Raw genomic sequence first — 21,542 nt, 5'->3', positions numbered from 1 at the left:
GACAGTGAAACGGACATTCCTTCAAAACTGCAGAAGAGACCTTTCCCCCCTTCCCCTTGAGAGCTTCTCACATATTTTGTGAAACAGAAGAAACAGATGTGGCAGGCTACAAAACTCCAATTAAAAACCTTCCGTGCTCAAGAGTAACATTCAGAGCCCTGTTTTGATAAAAGAAAGAAAAACAAATACCGCATTTTTCAGAATATAAGACACACTGGAGTTTAGGACACACCAAGAGTTTGAAGAGGAATTTTTTTTTTAAGTTTTTGCACTCAGCAAACCTTCCAAAAACGGCCTGGTTTTTTTCCCCCCCAAAAAAAGGGCATAAAAACCCTTAGGCTTGTAGTGTGCTCCAGGGGGAGGGCAAAAACAAGCAAAAAACGGCCCGTTTTTTGTCAAAAAAAGGCATGCATAGCCTTTAGGAAGCTTATAGAATGCTGCTGGGGGCTGGTGGGACAAAAACAGACCATTTTTCGCTCATTTCTGCCCTCCCTAGCCCCAGGAGCTCTCTGAAAGCCTCCATAAGGCTATGCATGGCCATTTTGGTGAAGGGGCGGAGTTTCGTGAGGGAAAAATGCTATATTCAGCGTATAAGACGCACCCAGATTTTCAGCTTTTTTGAGGGAAAAGGGTGCGTCTTATACTCCGAAAAATACAGTCATTTGCCAATCTTTGAGTTATGTCGTAGAGCGTTCAAAGGTGACGTAGTAGTTTGCATCAAAGAAATGATTTCAAAACCGCAGTTGTATACATTTATTATATACAATATTAAGGCACAAATTTAAGCAGCAGAGAACAGGAGAAAATTCTTTGGCTGGCCAGAGTCACCCATATTTTGTTATGGAAAATGAGACGCTATGTATATATACAAACACATTCAAGCTGTACAATGCTCTGCAGTAGCCAATCTGCACAACGGAAACACAGGGGGTAAATTGACATTATCTTACAATCCATTTGCCTGGAATATAACTACATAATGCTATATAAATGTCAGGCAGGATAACACCGCAGCAGCACAGGCATCAGGTATTGAGCAAGCTAGAAAACATTGGTTTACAAGTATAGCAGCCACGCTACAAATGCAATACTATATAGATAAATTATGCTCTAATCAAGGGGGCTCCAACTTTGGCATCTTTAAGGCTGGAGGACTTCAATTCCCAGAATTCCCCAGCCAGCTGGCTGGGGAATTCTGGGAGTTGAAGTCCGCCAGGCTTAAAGTTGCCCAGGTTGGAGACCACTGCTCTAATAGGATGGACTGGAATGGGGGGTGAACTTCCATCAGTTTGAGGATCACACCAGATTGGTTAAGTGAAAAGGGGGCAGGGATATTAGACGTTTGCAACTTACCTAGAAAATCTAGCCAACTTCTCCCCATCTCCACCCCACCCCAATGCAAAACAAAGCCCCCTAGATTTTGGGCCCGCCTTATTTTGCTTAGACTCTGGAGCCCTCATTTTATTATTTTCTGCATGCAGCCAGATTAAGAGGATTCTAATGTCCTGATTCCTTTTGGCTTGGGGAAGCAGCCCTGCAGTTTGCAACACACCAAAGGATGTTAACAATTCTCCCTTTGTTTGCAAGTGGAATCTTGGGTGTAAAAATGTACTGCTGGGAAGTTATAAATAGAAGGCCTGGTCTTTAGTGAAATGTGGCAAGGTATGTACATCTAAGTGTACATACATATAAATACCCTGTTTCCCTGAAAATAAGACCTCCCTGGATAATAAGCCCAATTGGGCTTTTGAGTGCATGCGCTAAAATATGCCCTCCCCTGAAAATAAGCCCTCCCCGAAAATATTGCAATGCAGCAGCAGCCATGAGGTGACTACGCTCGCCGCCGCCTCCTGCACCTCAAAAATAATAAGACCTCCCCGAAAATAAGGCCAAGTGCTTATTTCGGGGGTCAAAAGAAAATAAGACCCTGTCTTATGTTCGGGAAAACACAGTATATAAAGAAGCGGCTTTTAGATTAAATTCCCTTCTAGACTGCCAGGTTTTGCACCTCAGAAACAGCATTGAGCAAGCAATGCTACAAACAGTCCTGATAGTCTGTGGAGAGAAATTTACCACAGACAGTCAAAATTCGAGACCTGCTATTTATGCTTTCGGATAAAACATAACTGGGCCTCAAACACAGGGCTGCATTTTGGGCGTTTTGCCACAGAGGAAAAGGGCCTCCCTGTCCTAGATTTAAAATGTGTCTGTAACAAGAGGCAATAAGACTGTCTGTCTAGTCTACAGAGAAAGGGAAAGAGGAAAAAGAGATTTGCGTGACCTTGCTATCTACAGATACGCCGGGAAGTAGCATCTACTACAGAGGTATCAAACTCAATGCCCGGGGGCTGGATCTGACCCAGGGGGGTGATTAGATCTGGAAACAGTGAAGGACTGGGCCGCGGGGCCTCTGCCAATGAAAACGGAGTTTGGGAGAGCCATGTGCAGTTTTCCCGAGCTCCGTTTTTGCTGGTAGAGAGTTGCAGGAGGCCGTCCCAGCCTAAAACGGAGCTGGCAGAGCAATTGGACTACCACAGGTGCTCCTGATATGAGTGACCTCAAGCCTCCTCTCGAGGTCAAACACAACCCTGATGTTGCCCTCGATGAAATTGAGTTTGACACCCCTGATCTACTACAAGCCTTGGGAGACTTATTTTTTCCCCACCTAACATCTGACGAAGAGGCAAATTCATGAGTCAGAGCAAAACCCAGAACACTGCTACGTAGACTAAGGACTCTTACCGAGGTACACAGGCATACTTTTCTTCAGAAGGAGTACAACGCAACCGGCACTACACTACACAACAAGAGGAGAATACAAAAACAGCTGCACATTTGGCCCCATCCGGAAGGGACCATCGTGTTAAACTACTTCCTACATTATATTAGGAGTCTTTCAACATTCCAGCTTACGGCAGAGACTCAAAAGATACCTTATCTAGCACCAGGTCATAAATAGATCTAACTGGCAAGTCAGCAAAGATGTGTTGACTTGATCCTAAGATGCGCTATCTTCACACACGGATGCATGACCTCTGGACAGAGACCGGTCTCCCTCAGGAATTTTGCTATGTATCCAGGGAAGTGATCTCATACGATGCTTCTGGGATTATTAACTTTAGGGCTAACTGAGCTGGGCTCTGACACAGCCAGAATAAATTAAATTTGAAGGAGCTGGAGATCTTTCGGCTGATTTGTTCACCGATCGTTTAGTTTCATAACGCATAATGGAATAAGATCAGCAAGTCATGCCTCTCGTGCATGGAGCACCTGGGATGTCAACTCATTCTCTTCTGCTGTCAACAGCATTCAGGGACCTCTGTAGGCCGAGAGAAGCTACAGAGATCGTGGAAAGAATGTAGGATCAACCTGTCTAAACGTTGTTCTACCAGAGATCTACGTCGGCATGTTTGACATATACAGTAGAAGCAAACCCAGATGGTTTGAGGGATCAAAAGGGAAAAGCAGGAAGAAGGTAGCAGCTAGAAGAATGATATTTGGAAGTCCTGCTCCCTCACCCAAGAATTGCAAATACAATTCGAAAGAATTCCATGTGGGCAGCGTACCACCCAATTATGTTACAGGTTAGGCGGTTTGGAGAACAGTTCCTGGCACACCAAACACCTCCTCCATAGAAACGTCCTCGGATTCCTATAATGTCTTGCCTTTTCCCACCCACCCCAAATCCACAGCATGGTTAACTGTGCACAGCGGACATCCCAAATGTTCACTCTCCAACATTCTGAGTCTTCTGCTCTCCTCAACTCTCGGATTCACCTTGAGTTTTCCTTCTCGGTTCGAACTTTCTTGGTCCAACTTTTTGGTGTCCTCCAGAGTTTTGAATTCAAGCACAGCAATGAAAACAAGACCTCCCCTCTCTCCAGAGTGAAGACGTGCTTCCACCCCCCCCCTCCCCCAAAGCAGCAAACGCTCCACGGCTTCAAATAAGGACTTCCATCATATCTGGATCTGGAAATTCAGGCTTGTGAAGCAGGTGGCTAACTCTGCTTCTGCTGCTGTCCAGGAGCTTCCCACAGCTGGAAGAGTTTTCTAGAGGGGGGGAAATGTAGAGAAAGGGTCAAATGTTAGGCAGCGAAATCAAGTGGTGAAATCTAATCCTACCGGTTCTGTGGGCGTGGCTTGGTGGGGGTCATGTGACTGGGTGGGCATGGCTATGTAGTCATGTAACGGGGAGATCAAAAGTCAGAAATTCACTTTAACAATGTCCTGCTGGAGCAGGGAGCTGGACTAGATGACCTCCAGGTACCACAGCCCTGGATTTCTGTGCTCTTTCAGGGTATCCTCTGAAGCTGCGCCTAGTGCCAGGTTTATGGTCCGTCCTCCCTCTCCTTTTTCCCTTCCCTCCTTTTTTTCTCCCATCCTTTTCTTTCTTTCTTTTTCTTTCTTTCTTTTCTTTCTTTCTTTCTTTCTTTCTTTCTTTCTTTCTTTCTTTCTTTCTTTCTTTCTTTCTTTCTTTCTTTCTTCTTTTTCGCAGCACCCACCCCCACCTCGCGTTTATGGTGTAGCAGGCCTCAGGGAAGCCTCCTGGGAGCAAAAATGGACCCCAAATGCTAAAAAAAAAGGTTAAAAAAGGTTGCTACCACTGCACAGCACAGCTGATTGTCGGAACATTTTTTTTTACTTTATTAAGCATTTTTTTACTACTGGTTCGGGCGAACCGGCCTGAACCGGGAGCATTTCACCCCTGGTCTTAGGGCCAAACGGCATGTTCAGTAATAGAAGCCAATCTATAGTGACTTTTTCCTCCCTGCTTTGGGACACATCCCAAACACACAATTCAACATGACATTCTTTGCAGATTTCCATTGCATTGGGGAGGTCTTATTTTCAGGGAAAGAGGGTCCCTGAATTCTGCTTTTCCTGGAAACAGATTTTCAAAACTCTGGATTCTACAAATGGCAAGTTTAGAGATCCTGCCAGTCAATTTCTTGGGATCAATGCGATCGGAACTACTCACCCGGTTTCTCCCCAGCATTTTTGCCTGCAATGGGCCTCAGGGCTGGACTGCTGCCAGAACAGTGACTCAGTTTCCCTCTACCCGGAAAAGAAGCCGCGGTGGGCCAGAAAAGCTCCGTGCCTTTGTCGGTCTGAGTGCTGTTGTCTTTGCTGCCCATTTTCGCATGGCAGATGGCGACTGGCCATGAAGACAAAGTAGAGGACAAAGAAGGAGTTGGAAGGGTCAACGAAGGGATGGGAGACTGTTCAGAGGTGTCTTTCCCTAACAGCAAACCTACAAGAAAATAACAACATGAACATTAAGATAATTTTCATTATATTTCTGCCTAGATACACCCATATTACACCTACCCTCTGCGAGCTGCACTGGCTTCCCATTGGTCTCCGGACACACTTCAAGGTGCTACTCGTTACTTTTATAGCCCAACATGGTTTAGGACCTGGCTACCTGAGAGACCGCCTCCTGCCATTTACCTCCCAAAGACCGATTAGATCACACAGATTGGGCCTCCTCCGGGTATCATTGGCGGGTCAATGTCAGCTGGCGACCCCCCGGGGGAGGGCCTTCTCTGTTGCTGCCCCGGCCCTATGGAATGATCTCCCCGTAGAGATCCGGACCCTCACTACTCTTCCGGCCTTCCGTAAAGCCACTAAGACCTGGCTGTTCTGGCAGTCCTGGGGCTGTTGATCAGCATCCAGCCCCATTTTAAGTGTATGTATGTTGTGTATTTTAAAAATGTTTATATTTTTATTTTTAACTTTTAATTCCCTTGTTTCTCTGTAAGCCGCCCAGAGTCCCCTGGGAGTGGGCGGCATACAAATACCAATAAACTGGAAACTGCCATGGCTTCGTCCAAGAGCGCACAGGTTAAAGTTTGCAACGACTGCTGCAAAGAAGCTACATTCTGTACAGAATGGTCACAACAACCTCACAAAACTCTTAAGCTAAAATTCCTGGGGAGTCTGACCAATAACAGGCAATATTACAAACAAGGGTAATTACCGAACCCAAGATCTAGTCTGCCATAGAAACTGTCTAAACCTGGATTCCTGGCTTGCCTCTGCTCTCACAAACTTGCATTTGGAGCTTGGGACTTTAGTTGGCTTCCCTATCTTGGCTTGTTACTGGAGTGGTAAGCCAGGATAGAAATATATTGAAAAAAAATGCACCTTTGGGACAAAATGGGAGTTATTTCACAGCACCAACCTGCACACTTGATCATTGCTAATAGTCACACTTCTCAATGTTTTTAATCTGTTTTATGCAAATTCCTATAAAGAGTCTGAAAATCTGGGTGCATCTTATACACTGAATACAGCATTTTTGGCCTCCCGAAACCCTGCCCCCTTCACCAAAATGGCTGTGCATGGCCTTTAGGAGGCTTCCAGAGTGCTCCTGGGGGAGGGCAAAAATGAGTGAAAAACTGGTGGGTTTTTTTTGCTTGTTTCTGCCCCCCCCGCCCCCTCCATGAGCACTCTCCAAGCCTCCTAAAGGCTATGCATGCCCTTTTTTGACAAAAAATGGGCCCCTTTCTGCGAAAAACGGGCCGTTTTTGGGAGGCCTGCACAGTGCAAAATTTTTTTTTAATTTGCCTCTTCAAAATCTTGGTGCGTCTTATACTCCAGTGCATCTTATTTTTCGAAAAAATACGGTAGGTTGCTCATCATCCATTTCTGTCTTTGTTAAAATATATTTCTCACAACCAATCCCAGTTAAATATTGTTGATGTTTCTGAAACGTGCTGGCTCCTTCTAAAAGGAATGGCTGGGAAGGAGACAGATCATCTTTTCCGACCACATAATACTCATGGCAGTGATGCAAACTGGCTGAAATGATGTGACAGGGCTGAAGGTTCACAAACATTTGGGAACAAAGCTAATGGAATGCTTCCAGCAGCAATGTATAAAGAAGGGAAAAGTGCCCATATGGCAAAAGTAAGTAAAACCCTCGGGAAGTATTGGCTTTGTAGCGAGAGATGAAAAGAAGTTCCAAAGTCCAGATATAAAGAGATCTGAAACTTAAAGAAGAGTCCAAAAGCTAAATAAAATGTGGATCATGATAACTTGAAAAAAACAACAACAATTGTCCCTTCATATCACATATGAACTGAAGCTCACCAATGCTTTCTTTCCAGGACTTCTCTTCTTTCTTCTCCTCAACGCCCTGGGTGTGGTTAAGGGAGGTCTGACGGGAGTGTGTTCCCGTAGCTGCGGCTATCGATGGGACCGACTGAGCGGGCCTCAAACTTGCAGAATCTCCTTTGCTGGTATCTTTCCTGGATCGCTGCTGAAGGACCTTGATCATGGCATCTTTCTCGATGATTTTTGCATACAGATTCTTTATTCTAGCGACAGCAATAATTTATTAGACTGGTCAATGCGGAGGTAATAATATCATTGGAGTAAGACGTAAAAGAGAGTCACTGGACCAAACCACCTTTCTCAGTCAATATTCAGATGTTGTATCCTTCTGATCCCAGTTACGGTTTCATTTACCGTAATCCTTAGCTGATAGCTTAGCATTAGCTTGGACTGGAGGTTTTTGCTTGGTGTCCCCCAGATGCAAGAGATGATGCTTCAGGATCTCCCAGGTAGAGACTGTTCCAGGGGTCGGATGCTAGGGGTTTGCCCGGATTCGGGAGAAACCATAGCTAACATTATGGCTGGTTCGGAGAACCTCCAAATCCCACCCGTGGCTGGCCCCACCCATCCCACCCCACATCTCCCACCCCTGCTCTCCCAGGAGCATCCATGTGGGCCCCTTTTGGATGCAAGGTAAGTGCAGGGCCCGTGCAGAGGCTCAGGGAGGGAGGAAAACAGCCCTCCCGGAAGACCTCCGGAGCCCAGGGAGCCAGTTTTCGTCCTCCCAGAGGCTCGAGAAAAGCCTCTGGAACAGTGGTGGAATTCAAATTTTTTTATTACTGGTTCTGTGGGCGTGGCTTGGTGGGGATCATGTGGCTTGGTGGGCATGGCTTGGTGGGCATAATATGGCTTGGTGGGCATGGCTTGGTGGGCATGGCTTGGTGGGCATGGCTTGGTGGGCATGGCTTGGTGGGCATGGCAGGGGAAGGATACTGCAAAATCTCCATTCCCTCCCCACTCTGAGGCCAGCCAGACGTGGCATTTGCTGGTTCTCCAAACTACTCAAAATTTCCGCTACCGGTTCTCCAGAACCTGTCGGAATCTGCTGGATTTCACCCCTGCTCTGGAGCCTGGGGAAGGCGAAAACACCCCCGCCCCCCGCCATGGTGCAGGAGGCCACGCCCACCATGGCCACGCCACCCAGCAACCGGGCAGAGAACACGTTGCTGAAATTTTTGAAGCCCACCCCTGGACCATTCATGAAGTGAGCCCTGCCCATTAGTAACCACAAGAGGACATTTAGTTAAAGTATAGACAGAACAGTGGTGGGTTTCCAAATTTTTACTACCAGTTCGCTCTTGCACTCTCTCTCTCTCTCTTTCAATGCCCCTGCACATGCACAGAAGTATCCAGGTGGGTGGGCAGATCCTCCCGCCACTACTACTACCGGTTCGCCTGATCCGGGCCCAACCAGGAAGAACCTACCTGTGAGACAGAGGGACCCTTTCCAATGCTCTTGGCAACCAACAGGTTTCCTAACATGAATGCAACATGTTCAGGATCTGGTTCCCAAGTGGCTTAGGGCCGCATATGCCAAAAAAAGCTGAACATTCTTATTAAGCACAGCAAGGAGCCTCAGCACTCTTCATTCAAATCCCATGGCAGCTGTTTCACAGCTGTTCCTTACGTGTATTCCATGTCTTGACGCTTCTGGTTGTTTTGCATCTTCTCCTGTTCTTCCTGCCATATGCGGACTTCCAGGGAGCTCTCGCTGTAGCTGCCACTGCGGGAGTGGCTGGGGGCCAAAGTATCTCTGGCAATAGGAAAAAAAAACCAAAACTTTCAACTGACTTGATCAAAATACCAGAACCTTCCTTTCATCGATCCAATTATCTGCTTCTCTACTCGAGAAATGTCTAATTAACAACAGCTTTCTTGTCTCTCATAACAGAATGCCTTTCATACTTTTTCTATGTGGTTCTTTTGCCAAAGAGACCACAGGCCACATCTAGCTGCCTCTGGATGCTGCCTCAGTGGGTACTTACTCATTAAGAGTTAGGACTTCCTTTGCCATTGGCATCTGGGGTGGCAACGCAATGCCCAGGTGTATCATGGCATCCTAATGGCCTCCACCTACTACCAAAGAGTGGAAGGAAGGAAAGAAGGAAGGAGAAAAGGGAGTAGGGAGAGGGAAAAGAAGGAAGGTAGGGAGGAAGGAGAAAGGGGAGGGAGAAGAGAAGGAAGGAAGGGAGGGAGGGAGGAAGGAAGGAAGGAAGGAGAAAGAGGAGCAGAGACAGAAGGAAAGAAGGAGAAGGAAGGGGGAAGGGAGGGGAGAAGGAAGGAAGGGAGAAAGGGGAGGGAGGGGGAAAGGATGGAAGGGAGAAAGGGGAGGGAGGGGAGAAGGAAAAAGGGAGGAAGGAAGGGGATATGTGCACTTACAAAATCTCTGTAATCCCAAGAGATAACTAAATCTCTCAATGTCTCACAAGAGGCCTATGGTGACCTTTAAAAAGACCTCAAAAGCTCACAAGTTTGAACCAACACTCATGGAAGATTGACAATCCTATAATTCAACGCTCTCTATAAATGTGGTAAAAGAAAGAAAGAGAGAGAGAGAGAAAGAAAGAAAGAAAAAAGAAAGAAAGAAAGAAGAGAAAAAGAAAGAAACAAACAAAAAAAGAAACAAACAAAAAGAAAGAAAGAAAGAAAGAAAGAAAGAAGAAAGAGAAAGAGAAAGAGAAAGAGAAAGAGAAAGAGAAAGAAAGAAATGAAATGAAGACATCCTACTTTTCTGGGGTAGCCGTGGCTGCCGCATTCATGGCAAAGTGCCGGATGGTGCTCTCTTCGAGGTACTTCTGCTCCCACTTGGTCATATCAGCTTCTAAAGCCAGGATCCTCTCCTCCTTCTCCCGCACTAACTCCATTAAGGCTGGGACGTTGTACTCAGGCACCGGGGCTGCTTGGTAATTCCCTTGTTTCTGAAAGAAAGGAAGATGCTCTTAAAACCAGTGTTAGCATAAACTTAACAGGCAAGTAATCTGAAGGGAGATTGGGAGGATGGAATAAATAGTAAGGTTGTTGTAAAATAAGACGGATGTATGGGGTGGAAGAAAAGCGACCCTGATTATATTTTTAATTTTTTAAATGAATTGTGATCAATGTTAAAGGATAACATAGAAATAGGGCCGTTTTTGCTCGTCCCCCCCCCCCAAGCACTCTATAAGCCTCCTAAAGGCTATTCATGCCTTTTTTAAAAAACAAATGGGCCCATTTTCATGAAAAACGGCCCGTTTTGGGGAGGTTTCCAGAATGCAACCCCTTTTTTTATTTCCTCTTTAAAACTTTGGTGCGTCTTATACTCCAAAAAATACAGTAATATGCGGGGGGGGGGGACACAATCAGAAAATTAAATGATATGCACAACACAACATTCAGATGCTCACAATGACTCTCCTCTCCCCAGTAGAACACTCCTCAGAAGATTTCCTTACATTTCTGGCACACATATAGTAGATCCCCCCCCCCTCTGTATACTTCACTGAATTATAGCGGCAGTTTTCCAGCCAATTATACCATGGAGGAAAAAAGCAGAATTACATATAACCTGAAAAACAGCCTGCGGGGAAGTATTTCTGGTTTTTGGAACGAAGCCCGTCAAAGTACATAAATAGTATTCAACAGCCGTCTCAATATTGGCTTCCTACAGGGAAAGGTTTCCATTATTGCATAGTCTTTCCAGATCTCGACATATTAATAGTCTTTGACAGAATACGGCAAACGCTCGATATCCTCAGCACGGCTGACCTTGATCCTGAACCAACCAAGTAATGAAGACAAAAGATTGCTATTACAATGCCTGTTGGGTCTAGATGAAGAAAAAGAGGCTGAAGCTCCATTCTGATGAGACCAAGGGGGGGTACAGGAGCATGGACCATCTAGCTCCAGGGATCTACCAATGACTGGATGGAAAGATGGTTCCCAACACAGGTTTCAGGTTTCAGGTTTCGTTTTATTTATATGCCGCCCTATTCCCAGCGGGACTCAGGGCGGCTCACAAACCCAAGAGCGGAAGGGAAACACAAGAACTACAAATACAAGCATTTAAAATAACCAACAGACACACAATCGAGAGGAGTACTAGGGTACAAGCTATTCCCCCCCCCCCGAAAGTCTGCCCTGTCTCATCTCCTTGTTTCTAGAAAACCAAGGTGCAATCCAGCAAGTTACATTTACAACAGGTTTTTTCAGCCAGGATCCCTAACCGCAGTTTGATTCCAACTAATTATTTTTGTTAGCTGGCAAATATACCATATTTTTCAGAGTATAAGATGCAATGGAATATAAGATGCACCAAGATTTTTGAAGAGGCAAATTTTAAAAAAAGTTTGTGCACTCTGCAGGCCTCCCAAAAATGGCCCGGTTTTAGCTCATTTCTGCCCTCCCCAGCCCCCAGGAGCACTCTGGAAGCCTCCTAAAGGCTATGTACAGTCATTTTTGTGATGGGGGCAGAGTTTCAGGAGGCCAAAAATACTGTATTCAGTGTATAAAATGCACCCAGATTTTCACCCTCTTTTTCAGGGAAAAAGGTGCATCTTATACTCCAAAAAATATGGTATATATAATCTGCTAGCTTCAAGCAGCAATACAAGTCACCATCATTCTCTCTTAGCAACTGCACTTAGACTTACGGTATATACCATCCCGTAGTGCTTTACTACACTCTCTATTTACAGTTTACAATGTCAGCATCTTGCCCCCAACAATCTGGGTCCTTATTTTACTGACCTTGGAAGGATGGAAGGCTGAGTCAACCTTTAGCCCTTTAGGATCAAACTCCAGGCTATGGGTAGAGTTTTAAGCATTTTAAGCACTGCACCACCAAGGCTCATCTAGTATGTGGCAGCTAGGAAGACGGCTGGAGAATGCACAAACTCGTAGTTGACGCCACTGATAACAGCAAACCATGGTTGTTTTCAAGCACCTCATTCCCCAACTCATCAATGTAAATATATCTTCAAGTAATGGTTATCCAGAATTCTTTACCTTGATGCACAGAAGGAACTATCTTATAATTTTCTAAACTATGGTGATATTTCACTAGCATCTCACACCTTCTCATAAGGATCGATCTTTACATAAAAACCATCCCTAGCCATTCTAATTTGGCAAGTGACAACTAAGTTCCTAAAAAGTAATTCTCAGAAAGCCAATTAATTAAACCAAAAGCTCTTCGCTCGTGCCAAGGAATTGGCTGGATTCTGTTAAATTATCCCATATTATGCTAAACTCAGAAGACAGTTTTCTTTTTTTCTACATTAAAGTTTTTTATTTTTTTCATTTTCATAACACATAACCACATGTATACTGATACATAACCAACATAAGTTTATATTATTAAATATTAACATCAATTTGTCTTACCATCAACTCCCAAAAAACAATTATAAACTCCTCTGCTCTCCATACACCATATTACCCTGTCCATCACTTTCTTCTCCCTCTCTCCTCTTCCTCCCTACCTCCTTTCTACCCTCTGTCATTCTTCTCTTCTCTACTTCCCCTTCCTCTCTTCCCCTTTCCACTCCTTCTTTCTCCCCTCCTCTCCCCCCACACCCTCTCTCCTTACCCTCTCTTCTTCTTCGTTATAATTTCATATCAATAAACCTCTTTAATTTTAACATTTTTAAGCAATCAAGGAAAAAAAGTATACATATATAGCAATTATATTTTTAAAACACACACCTCCCAACTTATTTTAGTCTGGAATGTGGACCTGATTGCAATTCCCAGCTATTCTCATCACAATATTGTATAGTTATATATCGTTACCCGCCCCAAATTTTTAATCTGTCTTTATAATCTCATTATAAGTATATTTCATGTTCCCCCTCCATTTTTCCATATCTTAACAGCTTATATTTGATTGTCTTTAAATAACAATCCCTGCTGCAAAGTGTTCATTACAATTCCATTGATCTGCTACGTAAAGTAACAAGCAATACATACCTCACTTTGTTCATTTTCTTAAACATTCTATATACATTCATATTTCTTATATTTTAACCTATATTTAATTGTCTTTCCATTATCATATTCAATCAATAACTCAGTTCAATTTATCATGTAAAAGAATATTTCATATATTTTATCTTTTATTTAATTATCTTTCCATTATCCTGTTCAATCAGTTAGCAACTCAGTTTAATTATCATGTAAAGATGTAAATCACATGCCTCAACTTTATATTCTCCCCATAACAATTTCTAAATATCAGATTTTTCCCTAACAAGTCTTTTGTCCCAATTCTCTATTCCTGTCGTCTCTCTTTTCTTTGTTGGGACATGTCTACCCTTTTCAATTTTCCCCAAGCCACTGTCAAGCCCAGTGAAATCTTTTATCTTCTTTTTATTTCGCTTTGTTAGGACATATCACCCCTCTTCGGTTTTCCCTGTGCCACTAGAAGACATTTTTCTGACCTGCAGATTAACAGAAGCCAACAAAGACAGGCAGACCCATGGTTTTTAAAAAAAAATAATAATAATTTAGAATTCTAGCTCTAAATTAACAGACCATATATGGACAATTCTAACACTGGTGGTCTAAAGAACAACTTAAAACAGTTACAATTATTTGCTCCTCAATTGTTGTACTTAATTAGTTTGTGACTCTCCGAGGCTCCTTGCCAAGTTTTGCAGATATTGGCCTGGCAGCTCTCCAAGCCAGATAAGGTTTGTGACTGTAAATCCTCCCTTGAAAGACTTTGCTGGATGTGAATGAGAAGAATTCACAATAAATAAATAAAAAAGTGGGGGGGTTGTCGGGACCAGGAGTTTGCTTCATGCTCTTGGGAAGCCTAGGTCAGAACAAGGGGGAACAAGGTTGTGGGACCCAGCGGGGCAGAAAGCAAGACCTGTGGGGACCCAGACATGTAGGGGGAATGCCCAAGACACACAGCAGGGCAGGATAAGGGGGAAAAGATAGGCAGGGAGATGCTGCCGCATACCATGGTTGATTGTAGGGGCGTGTGGATTGGCAAGCACCCAAATATTATTCATATGACCAGGTGGTGCTGCAGCAGCCATAATTTGGAGTACGGAACTATTACAAACACAAAGTCGATTCTGAGCTTTGATCTGACAGCACCTTAAATCACTCCAGGGAACCAAAGTTCCACCTTCAATTTCTCACCTGTTTCAGCCTCAGGGATTCCAACTCTCTTTCCAGCCGGGTACGCAATCGATGCTCCATCTGCTCTCGCTTCTCATAAGCTGCCTGAAGTTGGGTCAAGGCCTGCTGGAGCTTCTCTACCTTCTCGACATGCGTTTGCTTCTTCCGCAGCTGAAGGCAGAACCACAGAAACTCAGGGATGTGAAGTCATTTTTGTCTGACCTCCGATTCAATACAAGAAGCGCACCTCAATATCCCCAACGGGAATAATTCTGTCTCTAAGGAAATGCCTCCAACTACCGAGAACTTGTTCCCTTCAAAGCAGAGGACTCTCTGGCCAACCCACATTGTCAGAGCAATCCAGAGCAAGGAAATGAGAGCAGCAGCAGAAGAAAAAATTACTGGGAAAAATATACGAGACTGAGAACAGTGATTGTATGTTTATACAAGACTGTGTATGCAGGAAAAAGAGTGAAAGAGTTTGTCTTTTGGTTCAAAATAGCTTGGAGATCTTGGAAATGATTCCCCCCCATGTAAATGACAATATGGCTTGTCTATTGTTCACTAGGTGATAAGACAGCATTGCCCGGGTATTTATTTATTCTAATCCATACATTTGCCCTCAAAAATAATCCCGGATCTAATGTTGGATTTCGCCCCTTACCAGAGGGAGTCCCCTTGTGGAGTACTGTGAAGTCATTAACATGGCAACTCCACTGCGCTGTACAGTAGAAGCCATTTTACGGCAGTATGCTAGAAGCCATTTTAAGGCACAACAGGCTGTATCTTAACAGAACACCACCACCCCCGCCCCGAGGGGTGTTAGCGGTGTCTTGCCCACACAGTATTTGTTTCCAGAGCGTAAGTCATCTGTGTACCAAGTTTGGTTGAAATTGCTCAAGGCATTCCAGAGTTATGCTGGAACACCCCCCCCCCCCCACACACACACAAACAGATTGATTGATTCAGCATTTTCAAGTCACCAAGACTCATAAATCAGGGCCTTTCTGGAATAGCAACAGCAAACCATTCGGTTCTGAATTCTAATCTCTGGACATTCATGAAAAGGGAGGGAAAGTCTGGCACTCCTTTCTAACTTGTGACTGTAACTTAAACCTCTCAATCTTTGTGAAAGCTCCCTCTTGATCTCCTGCTCCAGCCGGGAAGCAAATTAAAATGATTATTGTATGTAATTTCTGAAATAATGGAGACCTAGATAAGGGTGTTTCCCTTTCTAATTGTAAAGCATCTTTGGATGTAGTTGTCATTGTCAGTTACACAGCTGCTGGGTTAAACTCCGAACATAGTTTATGGATTAGCTGGCCAGTTTTCCGTTCAGCAAACCAGGTGTTATAGTATGAAATCCCAAGAGAGCCTTTTCTGCCTTGAGCCTAACCTTTGCCTCATCACATGTAGGTTGTCATCTTCTGGCCTTCAGGAAGAACCTGAAGACTTGGTTTAGCCATCTTGCCCGGGGATCTAGCAGTGTGGTGTGAAACTTACACTGTACTGCTGATAAATTGGATTTGACTCTCACAGATTTTTTTAATGGTTTTAATAGACGTTATTGTTTTTAATGTATTTTAATGATTTTTGCTGGATGATTTGGGTTATTTCTGTATTGGTTTAATACGATTTGGAAATTACCCAGCAGATGCTCTTCATACTTTCTGGGTTGTAGATACCTGGCCTCCCTTATGTTTTGGGTTACTCTAGCCACAATAATAAATGCTGAGGACATACGCTTGCAGATTGGAAGACATGACTAAGTCCAATGGGATAGTCTTAAAAAAGATTGTGCACAGTCCAATTACTGAATCTCAAAACAAACAAACACCGAAAGAGGCAGAAAAAGGAAATCTGAAGGGCAACCAAAACAACGAAGGAATTTGAGAAAGGATTTTGAGAAGCGTGATTAAAGCATCTGAGACTCTGTAGTCAAAATATTCCAGACAGCACAGAAGTGTTGCTGTGTCCTAAGACAAACATCTCCTTTAATGCTGATGTTTGGATTGGAAGCCAACCCCATCGTCCTGAGCACCATCAGGAGAATTTTCCACCCGCACCAATCCCAGGAAAAGAAAAACAAGCGTCTGCTTATGAGAGATAATTTAACCTCTCACCTCTGCTTCTAGCTTGATGACTTTGGCTTGAGCGCTGTTCAGAGCCTGGTCAAGGATCTCAATGTGTCCTTCGATGCTCCTCATGGTGAGGCGCAAGGCCGTCAAGTCCATTTCTAGCTTCTCCTTCTCCTTCAAGTACTCTTTGTCTAGAAGGGCGACAAGATCAAGGCCAAATACTTCAGAAGAAAAAAAACCTCTAAGATCTAGGTTTGCAGTACCCAAATTAGTATCCAGGACACTTGAGGTATTCACAAGACAGTTCTCCTAGTTTGCACATTCCATGTTGCAAAGCATTGTCTTTATTTCTAATTAGGGGCCCTGGGCTCCAAATATAACTTTCTAACAGAATTTAGGTGATCTACAACATACAACAAACACTTCAGCAGTTAGAACAATTAATCAGTTGAACAACTTGCCTCCGGAAGTTGTGAATGCTCCAACACTGGAAGTTTTTAAGAAGATGTTGGATAACCATTTGTCTGAAGTGGTGTAGGGTTTCCTGCCTAAGCAGGGGGTTGGACTAGAAGACCTCCAAGGTCCCTTCCAACTCTGTTATTCTATTCTATTCTGCTCTGCTTTGCTCTGCTCTATTTATTTAGTGACCATTTGAAGTTACAAGGGCACAAAGTGATTTATGACAGTTTTTCATACAAGATGAGTAGCCATTTTATGCAAAATGAAAATTCAAGGCGCCTCCCGATTGTTTTTACTTCGCGCAGAAGTATTTTTTTATTACTGCTCATGTGCGTGTAGCGTGCATCAAGCGCATGCACGAAGCATGTCCCTGAGTGAAACAGCAGTAACAGAAGCCAGAATCCACCCTTGATACACTCACATATATAGTACATATATGCAGAAATCCATTAGGGGCTGGTTGCTTACCACATGTGAGCCCTCACTAGTCCTAACATGAAATTTTAATACGACATGGAAACATAAGAGAGAGATAATTTCAATATTCTTAATTGTTTTTTTTTAAATAGCAAGTTATTAAGGATGAGCCACCATTTGAGCTGGGATACCAGACAAAATGGATATGGATATGAACATTCTACATCTGCACACCCAGGCTGCACCAGAGTCAGTCCACGCTGGTGGGAAAACTACTTTAGACAAAGCTTGTAAGTAGACTTGAAATAACATATCTGCCGTTGATTCCAGCGAGGCCTCTCTAATTATCAACATCAGCTGGGGAGGGTTGGGGGGGGTTGGAAGGCACTGCTGTGCTTTATTTAGCTTTGCCCCATTCATGTGAATTTGGCACTGAGTCATCGGATGGGAAGAATTCACTGAACTTCAGCTGCGGCCAAGCATCCCCAAATAATTCAGATGCCCCAGCATCAGCTCTGCTTCATTGCAGGAGGAACATCTTCCGCCTGTTCGTTCTCCAGGAAACACTTATGTGCAGTCCTCGAGATTCTGATAAAGAATCTTCAGGGAAGGTAAAGGTTCCCCTCACACTATGTGCTAGCCGTTCCTGATTCTAGGGGGCAGTGCTCATCTCCGTTTCTAAGCGCTGTCTGAAGACGTCTCCGTGGTCATGTGGCCGGCATCACTAAATGCCGAAATGGCGCATGGAACGCTGTTCCTTCCCACCAAAGTGGTTCCTGTTTTTCTACTTGCATTTTTACGTGCTTTTGAACTGCTAGGTTGACAGAAGCTGGGACAAGTAACAGCAGCTCACTCTGTTAAGCAGCGCTAGGGATTTGAACCGCTGAACTGCTGACCTTTCGGATCAACAAGCTCAGTGTCTTAGCCACTGACTCACCGCGTCCCTCTTTTCTGAACTTGGTGGCCTGCAAAATATGTCAGATTTCACAATCACAGAATCAAGACATAGGTTGGGGCGGAAAGTCACAAGACCTCTAATCAAATGTCCCACTTAGTGCAGAATCTTTATATAGTATTTCAAACAGATGGTAATTCAGCCTCTGATTGAAGATGCCCACGGAAGAGGAACATAGTACTTTATGGGGCAACATATTCCACTTCTTAGTAGGTCTTAACCAGGGGTGAAATGCTCTGAAGTCTGCTACTGGTTTGTTTCGCGCGCGCATGCATGCCGTTCGCCTGAACCAGTAGTAAAAAAATGCTACCTGTTTGGGCGAACTGGTAGCTCTGATGATCCGCTGTGAGACAATCAGCTGTGCCGCATGATTAATCATGCGGCACAGCTGATTGTTGCACAGCTGATCATCGGCAGTACTGGTTCGGATGACCTGTTCTGAACCAGTAGCATTTGACCCCTGATCTTAACTATCAGGAAATTCCTCCTGTTATTGACCAAAGTCTACTTCTCTCTAGTTTCAACCTATTTGCTTTGATCCAACCCCAGAACTCAAAACAAGCCAACTTCCAACTTTATGTGACAACCAATAGGATATCTGAAGATTGCTAATCAATCTCATCTCAATCTTCTAACATATCCAGTGCCTTTAGCTCAGTGTTTCTCAACCTTGGCAACTTGAAGATGTGTGGACTTCAGCTCCCGAAATCCCAAAGTTGGCTAGGGGAATTCTGGGAGTTGAAGTCCACATACCTTCAAGTTACCAAGGCTGAGAAACACTGCTTTAGCTATTCGTCATCAGACCTGGTTCCAATCACTATCTCCCAATCACTATCATCCAAACTGACTCCAACTAATCAATGCCATTTTTAAACTGTCCCAGAACTGCAGTCCAAGTATTCTAAGTGGATCCTTGCCAAACCAAGAATAAGCTGGCACAAATATTTTCAATATTTGCATACAATACATATGCAAAACTAAATCAATTTATTGCAAGCATATGTTTACCGTCCTCAAACATAAGAAGGAGTGGGGGGGAAACAAAACTAAACTGAATTCTATGTAGGCTCACTGTTATCAGATATCTTAAACATTCTGCTCAAAATAGAACAACATAAAGATAAGCCTTAAGGGAAGGGAGGGTTGAGAAAATCCCCCCACCCCACTCATTTTCTTTCTTGCTTTCAGCATCCTCTGACCCAACCCAAAACTAGTACTCTGAACTGTATTTATGCTGTGCACTCTCACATAGTATGTTAAAGACAATTGTGCACATCACCTTTATTATTTTATATTTGCCTTCTAAACTTTGGTTTTCCTCTTTGCTTCAATTTCAAACCTATTTATTTGCTGTTCATTCAATTGTGCTCAATTTAAATCTATAGGTATAAAAGCCAACTACCTCTCACTCATCACAAAATCTCCAGCACGTATGTTTCTCTTGGCTTCTAGGTGCGCTAAGAAAGGATTTTCGAAATGACCATCAGATCATTAGTATTTCATATACAGTATATTCATATACAGTATATTAACACGCTCTGATGCTATGGAGTTAGACGTTCTACTCCCCCTCCTCACCTGAAAGGAACTCTGTTCCAACTGCCAGTTGCCTTATATGGGCGTGGCCAGCATGTGAGTCATTCAGCTTGTGACCTGGCCCGATCACATGGTTTCGTAGCAAAACCATGTGATCCAACTAGTATCCAGCTAGTTCACTACAATTTTGTCTTAAAATTTTCCAACCGTTAATTATAAGTGAAGGTTTATTGTGATCTGCTTTGCATATCTTTTTACTGTAAAAAGCAGTAAATAAATGTGCTTAAGCCTGCGTGCTCTCCTTAAGTTCAAACCACTCACATATGATCACTCTCTCCATGATAAGTTTCCAATATTTTAATTATCTTACTCAATTAACTTAGGAGCTGTGGTGGTTAGAATGCAGTAGTGCAGGCTGACTCCATTCACTGCCAAGAGTTGGATCCTGACCGGCTCAAGATTCACTCAATCTTCAATCCTTCTGAGGTCAGTAAAATGAGGACCCAGATCGTTGGGGGCAATGGGATGATTCTGTAAACCGCTTAGAACAATTAATCAACTACTCCAGAAGTTGTGAATACCCCAACATTGGAAGTTTTTAAGAAAAGGTTGGATAACCATTTGTCTGAAGTGGTGTAGGGTTTCTTGTCTAAGCAGGGGGTTGGACTAGAAGACCTCCAAGGTCCCTTCCAACTCTGTTATTCTGTTTTCTGCTATTGCTATTACTGTCGTATACTCATTTGGGAAGAATTTCTAAAATGGGCACTCATATCCATCTTTCTTACAGGTGGTGCGGCATAGGAACACTTTCCCGGTTAACCCAGGATACCCAGTTCTATTTTTACCTCAGGACTGCACTGCAGATGGCATTCACAAGGCTGTGAATATCTGAGTATAAATAAATAAAGTCTATCTGATGAGGATCTTCATAATCCTCTTTCTATTCTTGGAAATACTCTATCTGCTATTTGTAGCATGGACTTGTCTGGATTGCATAGGGAATTCATGTCAAACATCTGTGGCATTTTGTATGATCTGTCCTTTAAGGAACTACATTTGCTCCTATAGCCGTGTTTCTCAACCTTGGCAACTTGAAGGTGTCTGGACTTCAACTCCCAGAATTCCCCAGCCAGCATTCGCTGGCTGGGGAATTCTGGGAGTTGAAGTCCAGACACCTTCAAGTTGCCAAGGTTGAGAAACACTGCCCTATATTGTGGATCAACAGCTCAACTCGGTTATGAATTGCGGTAGTTCCAGCAATATTTTTTAGTGAAGTGTACATAGATGTACGTATATTTCAGTAAACATTGCCAGCTAAGACAATAATCCAATCTGGGTCGGTCATCCAGGACCAGAGGTTTGTCTTTCAAGCTCTTGGACTCGGGCTGGAATCTATCTAGTCCAGAGATAAATTCCCTGAGGATGGGCTCCAGCACAAGTCAGAAAGCATGGAAGATAAAACCTCTGGTCCCAGTAACCGACCCAGATTGGATCCTGCAACATTATTCTGGGAAATTTATATTCGCCTTCATTCATAAGAAAATAATATTGTATTTTGGCAAGCCTATCAGGGTTCCAAGTAACACTCCCCAACGAAAGAAGACTCCTAGGCTTGAGGTTCCTCAAAGTTCCATTTTATTAGAGATGTCATATTGGCTCATCTGGGAAAACCCGAATCTGAAAGCTTCCAGGTTTTCCCCACCCAAACGAAAGTTCAAGTCCCTGCCCAGCACCCACGTGTCTATCACACGGTCCAATCAGGCACCGTCCCAACTGGAGAGCCTGCCCAGTCACTCCATTCCAGGTGCAGGGCAAAGTGTCCTTGACTCTCTGAGAAAAGAATGTTATTTAGACTATATATCTCCCGTACT

At 43.7% G+C, this 21,542-nt stretch overlaps 1 protein-coding gene across 1 annotated transcript in view; it reads right to left on the bottom strand.

Moving 5' to 3' along the window:
- Positions 1-1,894: 1,894 nt before the first annotated feature.
- Positions 1,895-21,542, bottom strand: part of AMOTL1 (angiomotin like 1) — a 155,653-nt gene continuing 136,005 nt past the window's right edge. Inside the window, exons 7-13 of the mRNA XM_032219309.1 lie at positions 16,350-16,495; positions 14,248-14,397; positions 9,847-10,037; positions 8,747-8,872; positions 7,096-7,322; positions 4,979-5,251; positions 1,895-4,050 (exon numbers count right to left, since the gene is read on the bottom strand). Coding sequence (XP_032075200.1) covers positions 3,941-4,050; positions 4,979-5,251; positions 7,096-7,322; positions 8,747-8,872; positions 9,847-10,037; positions 14,248-14,397; positions 16,350-16,495 — 1,223 coding nt within the window. The 3' untranslated portion in view covers positions 1,895-3,940. The remainder of the gene's footprint in view (positions 4,051-4,978; positions 5,252-7,095; positions 7,323-8,746; positions 8,873-9,846; positions 10,038-14,247; positions 14,398-16,349; positions 16,496-21,542) is intronic.

Source organism: Thamnophis elegans, chromosome 6 (assembly GCF_009769535.1).
Source record: "Thamnophis elegans isolate rThaEle1 chromosome 6, rThaEle1.pri, whole genome shotgun sequence".
Taxonomy (NCBI): domain Eukaryota; kingdom Metazoa; phylum Chordata; class Lepidosauria; order Squamata; family Colubridae; genus Thamnophis; species Thamnophis elegans.
This window is presented reverse-complemented; position numbering and strand designations above follow the sequence as displayed.